The sequence below is a fragment of the Phaseolus vulgaris genome, chromosome 4, assembly GCF_051622355.1.
Source record: "Phaseolus vulgaris cultivar YP4 chromosome 4, ASM5162235v1, whole genome shotgun sequence".
In the NCBI taxonomy this organism is placed as follows: Eukaryota; Viridiplantae; Streptophyta; class Magnoliopsida; order Fabales; family Fabaceae; genus Phaseolus; species Phaseolus vulgaris.
In genome coordinates, this window is record NC_143501.1 from 41,065,810 (window position 1) to 41,076,082 (window position 10,273).

At 32.0% G+C, this 10,273-nt stretch overlaps 1 protein-coding gene across 1 annotated transcript; it reads left to right on the plus strand.

Annotated features, from left to right (window-relative positions):
- The first annotated feature begins 799 nt into the window (after window positions 1-799).
- On the plus strand, window positions 800-5,700 carry LOC137837598 (uncharacterized). The gene is made up of 2 exons (XM_068646627.2): window positions 800-1,174; window positions 3,891-5,700. Exons 1-2 carry the CDS (start codon window positions 1,079-1,081, stop codon window positions 5,295-5,297), a joined length of 1,503 nt encoding a protein of 500 aa, XP_068502728.2. The 5' UTR covers window positions 800-1,078; the 3' UTR covers window positions 5,298-5,700.
- Window positions 5,701-10,273: the final 4,573 nt, after the last annotated feature.

Genomic DNA, 10,273 nt, shown 5'->3' on the forward strand with positions numbered 1-10,273 from the left:
ATATAGTAACATTTTAAAGCATTACCTTATTTCTATAAAATTTTAAAAAAATGCAATTATAGAAAAATATCGTAAAGTATTAATATGTTTTGCTCCAAATATTATTGTATATTTAATAAGTGCAGGTAAATAAATTTTAAATAAAATAGTTTTTTCAAATCAAATGTGATTATTAAAATTAATTTCAAGGTAACACGTTTTATTTTTTAATGTTTCACTACGAAAATAAAGTAATAATAAATAAAATTTTAATCTAACATAGAATTACTTTATCATGTAACCAATACATAGACAATATAAATTCAATCATATAAACATATTCTAAACTTCTACTAACTCTCCAAAATTACTTGGTGATATATGTTCCAAAATTATTTATGTTTCATATAATATTAAAAAAAATCTTCAAATAAATGAGCTCAATGATTAATGAATAATAAGGAAATCTAATACGTTTATTGAAAATAGATTATTTTAATAAAAGTGTATTAAAAGTATAACTTTAATAAATATAGAAGTTTGGTAAAATTATAATTATTAATAATAATAATAATAAATAGAGTGGGGCCAACATGGTTTTGGGTGACGTGGCAACAGTTTGGCGCAAAAAGGGAGGTAACTGGAGGATATAGAGTGCAGGGGGAAGTGAACCAAGACACAAACTTAGAGAGAGAATCAACAATAATAATGTTTCTATTCTTCTACATAACATAACTATCAACCATATAATATAATAATAATATAATAATAATAATAATAATAATAATAATAATAATATAATAATTCTCTCTTCATTGTCAATTCCATTTCCATCTTCACTTCACTTCTGTTCTCTGTTCCGTTGGGTGATCAATCATTCACGCACTTTCCATTCTCTTTCTCTCTCTCTTTCTCTCTCTCTCACTTTCCATTTCATTATCTGAGTTTGTTTTTATTATTATTCTTTTTCTTTTTCTTTGGTTTTCAATTCTCTGTTTCCCAAATCCATGATTGCATCTCGCTGCGAGCTCCTAGCGCCGCCGACGATTCCCGATCTCCGGTGACCGGAAAGCGCTTATATCTTCAGCTCGAATCCGCCATGGGAAGCCGCAACAACACCACCCTGGAGACGGTGAACGCGGCCGCCACCGCCATAGTCACCGCCGAATCCAGAGTCCAACCGACCACCGTGCCGGTGAGTGTAACTCTCCTCTTCTCTCTCTCTCTCTCTCTCTCTCTCTGTGAATGTTCCTGTTGCTTGTAGTATCTACGTGCGCGTGATTCCTCGCTTTTTGTTTTCTTTTCTCTTTTCGATTTTCGAAATTCGATGCCTTGCTGTGTACCGAGAAAACAACGTGCCAAAGAGGGGGGGAGAATGGGGATCTCGTGTTCTGTGTTTGCTGTTTCGTGTTTTGTGTCTCATGTTTCTCTCTTATTTTTATTTTTATTTTATTTTCATGGTGAAGGTCTGGTCTAGTCTTGTTTGACTGGATGGTGGTGGCGTTGAAAGTTCGAAGTTTTGAATCACTTTTTCTTTTTCTCTTTTCGTTTCGTTTTCAACATCTGAAACTGTTTCGTTTCTGCCTTTAAAAGGTGCAAAAAGAAGAGAACTTTGGAGTGTGAATCCTGGGTGTTTCCCTCTTTTTTTTTTAATTTGTGAATCTTGTGTTGAATACTTAATCTGAGACAGGGATTTGCAAGTGAAGAAACACAGGCAGCCTTGGATTTTCATTTTTCGTTTTTATAAATTGTCGTGTTTTCTGCCTTCCGTGTGTGCTTTGATTGATATATATACCTATCTTTCTGAGTTTTCATTTTATTGTTGATACATAATATTTGTGTTAATATAATTCTTGTGCTTTTTAATTTGTGAATTTGTGTTAAATAATTAATCAGAGGCAAGGATTTAAAGTGAAGAAGTGCAGCCTTGAATTTCCATTTTTCTAAATTTTCTTGCTTCTGTGTGAGCTTTGATTGAATACCTATCTATGAGAGGTTTCATTTTATTGTTACTGCAAAATTTCTTGTTAATTTAACTCTCGAGCTTTTTAATCCGCTGTTTGACGTTATGCAATTCAAGTTATAATACTCATTTTGTTCTCCGTTAATTGAGAAACAATCTTTTGGTGGTAAACTTTGAGTTAACATCTTGACAAGATGATTCCATAAACTTTCTTTCCTCGTCAATTATGAACATTTTTGGATTAAATTGAGAGCATTGTGTTCTGCCTTCTGACTTGTTATGTGAATTAAAACTGGTGTTGTATAAACATGGGGGACTGACTTCAGTGATCTACACATGTGGTCTGCTATCCGACAAATTGTTTTGATAAGCACTTCAAGTTTTATTATGGCTAGATGCTTTTGGGTGGTCTCTTGAATGTTTAAAAAACTTATCAATTCAACTGAGAAGTATGAAGAGATCTTGAAATTGGCAGGGCCACGAAGCAAAGTTGTTCTACTAATCACTGACACTGAAATTTACTTATCATTGATCACCATTGACAAATAAGATGAGTTTGAAAATGGATTGTGGTGACAATGATTGTTTTGTGAATGTGATTGGCTGATTTTGGTGGTTTGAAAATGAGCACAGGTTTTTAACAAGGCAGAGTTTCATCAACTTAGCCGTTGTAAATAGTAAAGAAGACAAATCTAAGTTTTCTAGGTCTGTCAAATGTTTGATATATTTGCTAACTACATCATACATATGAAAAATGTGTTACTAATCAAATCAACATGCATTTAAATTCAAATTTGTGCATAAATATTTTTGTCGTGCTGGAAGAATTGCATGAACAGACATTGGTCGACATGTAATGATTTTGAATGGCGACATGGAAAACATGACTTTATTTTTCTAACAGAAGAAGGAAAAAATTCTTGAATGTGATTGCATTGATAGATCAATCATTTCCACAACACAAAAAACATTCGTAGACTAATAATGGCCACCACTATCTTTTCAAACTTATCCTATTCTCAGATGGTGTTCAATAAGTAAATTCCATTGACGCTACTCTTCAAGACTAGTTTTTTTTTGTGCCGTCAATTTCAGTCTTTGATCAAATACTTCCAGGCTTATTAATTAAATGTTTTTAAAACATAAGTATGATGCGGGACTGGCCAAAAGCACCTAACCATAAAACTTGGAGATCTTATTAAAAGCACAATGAAAGGTCTGCAACATGAAAAATAACAGTTTGTGGCATTGTTGTTTTCATGGTTAGATCATTGAAGTCAGTCTCCCATGATTATATAATCACCAGTTTTAGTTCACATTAGAATTAGAACCACATATCAGAACACAATGCTCTCAATTGAAAAAAGTTTCATCATTGGCAAAGAAAGAAAGTTTATGGAATCATCATCATGTCTAGTTAACTCAACTTTCTCCAGAAAGATTATTTCTCAATTAACCATGCACCATATAGAGGACATTATAACTTGAATTGTAGCAAGCCACATTGCAGATTGATGAATCTATGCATTAGTAGCACCCTGTCATCGTTATGCAAATCATATTTATGCATTAGAAGGCAGTGAATAATTTTTGAAGTAATTCGAATGTGTTTGTATATTGATTAGCTAAAATTAGATCCACCATCTGCTAAAATTCTAATGGATATTCCAAATCTGTATAATATCAAAATTTTGGCCAAAGCTCTCTCTGTCCTGCAATATTGAACTATTTGTAACTTAAACTTGTGAATTGGATAATGTGTAACAAAATTGCCAAAATGATAATAGTTATATTATAGATCATATTTGTATTTAGAAATCCAGCATTATTTTGGTATAACCTAAAATTTTTCTTTCTCTGTAAATGCTTTGATATTGTTGGTGACTGTGAGTAATGTTTTGATTCTGTCCAACTTTGAATATATAATTTTTTTCTTTACTAACTGCAGAAAAAACGTTGGGGAGGCTGCTGGAGCCAATATTGGTGTTTTGGATCTTATAAAAGCACTAAAAGCAGCAAACGAATTGGCCATGCTGTCCTTGTTCCTGAACCGGTTGCACCGACAGGTCCAGCTGCTGCTGCTGCAGCACCACCAAATCCTTCAACTGCCATTGTAATGCCATTCATTGCCCCTCCATCTTCTCCTGCATCTTTAATCCAATCTGATCCACCATCTGCTATTCAATCACCGCCTGGATTACTTTCACTCTCTTCTCTTGCAGCCAGTGCTTACTCTTCTGGTGGTCCAGCATCCATGTTCACCATTGGTCCATATGCCTATGAGACCCAATTAGTTTCTCCGCCCGTATTTTCCAACTTCACAACTGAACCATCCACAGCTCCTTTTACTCCCCCACCTGAATCTGTGCATCAAACAACACCTTCATCCCCTGACGTTCCATTTGCTCAATTGTTGGCATCTTCACTGGATAGGGCTCGGAAAAGTAATGGGAATCAGAAGTTTGCATTATACAATTATGATTTTCAGCCTTACCACCAATATCCTGGAAGCCCAGGTGGCCAACTCATATCACCTGGATCAGCATTTTCAACTTCTGGCACTTCTACCCCATTTCCTGATAGACCCCCTACTCTTGAATTCCGCAAAGGGGAAACACCCAAGATCTTGGGTGTTGAACACTTCTCCACCCAAAGATGGAGTTCAAGACTAGGATCTGGATCATTGACACCAGATGGTGCTGGGCAAGGTTCAAGACTTGGCTCAGGATCCGTGACTCCTGATGGTGTTGGGCTCGCTTCGCGATTAGGTTCTGGGTGTGCGACACCTGATGGTCTGGGGCAGGAGTCCAGGTTAGGTTCTGGCTGTTTGACACCTGATGGTGCTGGGCAAATCAATGAAAACAATTTACCTGTGCAAAACCAGATTTCTAAGGAAGCAACTCTTGCTAACTCGGACAATGGACATCCAAGTAATGCAACATTGATTGATCACAGAGTTTCATTTGAATTAACAGGGGAAGATGTTGCTCGGTGTCTTGCAAATAAAACTGGGGTATTGCTTCGAAATATGTCAGGGTCCTCACAAGGTATACTGGCCAAAGACCCTGTTGACAGAGAAAGGGTGCTAAGAGACACCGATGCTAGCTGTAATGTGTGTACAGAGAAAACGGATGACAAGCCTTACAATCCTATAGGAGAAGGAGAGCAATGCTTCCATAAGCAAAATTCTGTAAATTCTTCTAAAGAATTCAATTTTGACAGCAGTAAAGGAGTTGTTTCTGGTACTGGGGGCAGTGGCTCTGAGTGGTGGACTAACAGGAGGGTTGCCGGGAGGGAAGGTAGATCAGCCAACAGTTGGGCTTTCTTCCCAATGTTACAGTCAGAAATGAACTGAGGTTTAGTTTATTACAACATGACTTAACCTGTATGGTATAAAGCAAAAAAGATTTTCCATTTCTCTGCAGAACCTCTAGTATACTGAATGTATATTTGAAGAAATTGTCTTGAATTCTGTTCATCATATGCCTTTAGAGGAGATTGCAGTAAAAGAATGATTGAGCAAGACTCAGATGAAACAACAGTTGTTATATTCCTTTAGGACCCAAGGTAGAATGCAAGGGAAGCATAGTGGTGTAGGTAGGGTACTGATAGTGGGTTATATTTATATAATTATGTGAAACATTGCTTCTTGCATTTCATCGTTTCAAATATACAGATATAGCAAAGTACATGTATTCCGTGTTGTGGATTATTGTATTATTTCCTATGCAATAATGAAAAAAAAAATTATTATATCATCCTTTTTTATAATTCTCACTATTCTTTTAAGGAAAAGGGGGGCAATTGGATATATAGAAAACCTGCATAATTTGATGGGGTCATCTGTTTACGTGCCTCTGCAATTGTTTCAAAGGTGGGGCACTTTTCCAATACATGTGGTGCTCATAGGTGGGTTCCCTATACAACTCTGTTTCTACATGTTTACCTGTATTTGTGCCTTTTAATTAATGCAATGCATACACACCTAGCAAAAACACAACTTGGTACCCATCTGCCACAAACTCAGGCATGGTCCCCTTGCATGAATGTGCAGCTCGAAGGCTGCAATCAACTCCTTCTGGCTCATCATTTGCTGTTTGGTTCACTTTGATTCGTCATTTCAACTTTTCAATCCAAAGAACAAATTTTAAAAATGGGAAATTGTTTAGAAAGTGATTTTAGTATCAGATGGCAGGAGTGTATGTTTGTCATGCGGGGACCCTTATAGGGTGCATTGCACTGTGTTGTGTTGTTTGTCTTAGTTGTCTTGCCAAGTCCACTGATGAGTTCCCCATTGGACAAAATGTTTCGCTTTCGGGTCCAACTCTTCAATCATAGGTGGGTTCTGCAGGGATCAAACTTTTCTTTTGACCTTGTCCAAAAAGGAAAAAGCTTGCAATTCACAAGCATTGGTTAATCTCTAGTAGTAGTTAAAAACTTGCACTATCAAATGCACTATGCTCAACTGAAACACTGTGTGCCAACCTATTTTTAACCTTGCCTAGGTTATAGTACCATTTGACACCTTTTCAAAATACATACCTTTCCCAATTAGTATCTGTATAAAATAATCTTACATTCGCTTCTATTTACAACTCTAAGTTTATTGACTTTTTTAATAGCTATCTTAAGGTGCAAGTTTAAAATAAATTGAATACTCGCTTTAAATAGTAGTAATGCACTTTATCACTTATATTACCTTTGGTTTGAGTAAAAGAATTTCTTAATTCAATTTTACACTATTTTTTAAGTAATGCTTTTTTGTGCTGCCATTCACTCCTAACAATGCAACATATTATTGTTTACAACTCACAATTATAATTGTGATTTTGACTTTATCTTTGGTGGGCTTTAACAAGATTGTTGATATGGAGTTGCAATTTAATTGATGATTGTTTCTTCCTGCACCTCCATATCTTCTTCTGCCACCTCTATACACAACATAAAAATACATTTTTATCCTTCTTGTGTCACCTCCATAGAGTAGTTTTCGAATTATGTAATCCAGAAACTTATTTGAAAAAAGACTTCTGGATTACATAATCTGAAAGCTAAATAAAACTTCTGGATTATGTAATTCATAAAGTAATCATGCATCTGAAAAAAAGGCTTCCGAATTATGTAATCCAGAAGCTAATTATAAATTTGAAAAATGACTTCCAGATTACGTAATCCAAAATATTATAGAGGGTTATTTTTAGAAATTCGAAAATTTATGGAGGTGAGAGAAGAAGGTATGGAGGTGGAAGAAACTGTCTTATTGATTTGTCATAATCTAATCCATTCTTTCAGACTTTTCCTTTGGAATTACTTCATGCACCTCCCATTTTTGAAATTGCACCCCCACAATTGGGTAAAATGACCAAATTGACCCGTCCACTCCTCCCTCATTGCACCCCACCATCACAATAGCTCACACTGCACTTAAAAGAAAAAAATAATTTCATTCTATAACAAGCTTTTCGAAACATATAAAACGTCTTTCAGAACCTTATTCTAGAAAACTCTATCAAAAATGCATTTTATGAGGCATTATGTACATTTTGGAAAATTTATTCTGAAAATTATTTTTAAAATCTATTCATAAATTCTAGAATTTTTTTTTTAAAAAAATCACTTTAAAAAAGGGGTAAAATAGTTTTTTAGTGAAAGTTATATGTGTAGGTTCAAATTGAGGAGGGTGCAAAAAGAAATTCCCCTTTTATTATATTATGATTTGTGTTAGACTGTTCAATAATTCAGAGCCGAAGCCATTAAGCCTTTGCTGGTTTTGTTCACATCACAATTCTTTTATAGGCAATATTTTTATGGCAAGTTATTGCTGTACCATATCAATTATAATTTACATCTTATTTATCTTTTAAAATTTCTAAAATTATCTTCTATTCCGGATTTGAAAATTCAGAATTTAAAAAATTTAATTCAAAAGTCAATTTTTTTTAAAAAGGAAATCTGAAATAAAAAAAAACACATTCCAAAAAAAAAAATCAAAATCCAAAATTTAAAAATATATTTCAGAAAAAAAAATTTAAAATTTAAAAATATGTTTCAGAAATCAAAATCTAGAACACAAAATATGAAAGTGCATTATGGAAAAGAATATCTTAAATTTAAAAATGTATTATGAAAATTTAAATTTAGAAAACAAAATCTGAAAATAGCATTTTACATAATAATTTTCAGAATTTAAAAATATGTTATGGAAATTTAAATCCAAAAATGGATTATGGAAAAAATTTCCAGAAGTATTTTTATCCACATCCTCTTTTATATAAGGTTATTTTCATTATTTTATAGGGATATTTTTGTCATTTTATAAAATATTTTTATCATTTTAATTATAGATTGATATAGTACAGGGAGAATTTGTCTATCTTTATACACCCATACTTTTCATCTGGACCTCCTTAAATAATAAAATCTTCATTTACCATTTAGTTTTAAGTCATTTCTATATTGTGTAACCTAAAACTTAAAACACAAAGATTAGATTACACAATTTAAAATAATAATTTGAAAGTTAATTGTGATTTTTGGATTGTATAATACAGTAAATATTACAATTTAGCTTATATAATCTTTGAAATAAAATAAATTTTAAATTGTATAATTTATTTTTTTTAAAAAGCGATTCAATTATATTCGTAATATATTTATAAGTTTAAAAATGATTTTTAAAGTGCACAATTATAAAGATAATTTTTAATTATATAATTCAGAAGTTATTTCCTTTTTCATAGGAAATTTTTCTAGATTATAAAATCTTAGCCAATGTTTGGTTCTGGGGTGGACTCTAGTCGACGATGGATGTTGCAAGGCCACTCCCGTTTGGTTCCATAGGTGCATGCGGGGTGAGAGAGGAAATGGTGAGAAAGTAGAAGGGGAAGTGATTCTTGTGAAGAATGAAGAGAAAAAAAAGAGTGTGGAAGAAAAACCACGTTAAATGTGAGTAATTACGAATGTAACCTTGTCTATTTCAGGTTTTACCATCTCTTTCAAAGTAGAAATCCAGGCATATTTATTACATGAGAACACAGACAGGGTGGTAATGGGTAAAAGGTGGCTGCAAGTGGCAGTTTTGTCTTAAACACATACCGTGGTGGTGTAGAAGAAAACCATAGGAGTGCAAAAGGAAATAACCTCTTTTAAATAGGATTGTTAATTGGGCCAGTCCATTTTGAACAAGTAAAATAACAGATCAAGGTTTATGAAATTAGTAAAAAAATTAAAAATTATACATTTTTTTCGACCCTGTTGTTTTTAAACATTCTAAAAACTAGTTTTTGAAATATATAAAATAATTTAACGAGAATTAGGGACTATAAGCATCAAAAGTTTGAGAAAATAAAATTCACGTAAGAAAAATGGTAATGAAACACGAGAATTTTAGTTTTTCATCTTTATAAAATTTGAAATCATTGTTATTTATTTGCGTTATTTTTATTTTATTTTAGTCTCAATATTCTTTTATTTATCCCTCCAAAATTTTGAATCACTATGTTTATTCTCTAATATTTATTTTAAGATACATAACTAACATTTAGTTTAAAAGTTTTAAAAACTTTTTATACGTGTCATTACAATGCAAAAATAGAATCAGACATTTAGGTTAGGGGACCAATTTTTCGTAAGAAGTTTTATATGTATTTTTATTGCTGATAAAAAAATATGTATAAAATATTAATATAAACTTCTAAAATATTTTAAATTTCATTAATATGTTTTAAAATATTAATAGAGAGTTATATTTACATCTCTAAATTAAGTATTTTATAGTAAAATCACTTCAACAACTTTACATGCAATAAAATTAAAATATTCATTGACTCACACTAAAAATCATTAAATAAAAATAAAATTTAAAAAATAAAATAATTAAGTTAGATACTACACTATAAGAAAATTATTAATTAGAAATCAGTTTTAGAGACAAAAAATAATTAGTTGCTACATTCAAAAAATTAGATATTATTTTAGAGACTAAAAAAATTACTAATATCTAAATTAGTTTCTATTATTGATAAATAATGTCTAAATTGATATCTAATTAGATACCAAAGTTTTAGATATCAACTTTAAAATCTAAATAATTGGTAGCTAAAACTTAGGTATCTAATTAGATACCAATTTAGAAACTATTTATCAATAATAGATACTACTTTAGATACCAATAATTTTTTTAGTCTCTAAAATAATATCTAATTTTGTCAATATAACAACTAATTATTTTTTGTCTCTAAAATTGGTTTCTATTTAATGATTTTCTTGTGGTGCTATTTTAGAGACTAAAAAAATTATTGATATCTAAATTAGCTATTAAGTTTTAGCTAC

Excerpts from the sequence above, each read along its gene's own strand:
- LOC137837598 (XM_068646627.2), top strand. The coding sequence starts at position 1,079 with ATGGGAAGCCGCAACAACACCACCCTGGAGACGGTGAACGCGGCCGCC. Across the intron at positions 1,175-3,890 it reads TCCAACCGACCACCGTGCCG|AAAAAACGTTGGGGAGGCTG; the intron begins GTGAGTGTAACT and ends TACTAACTGCAG.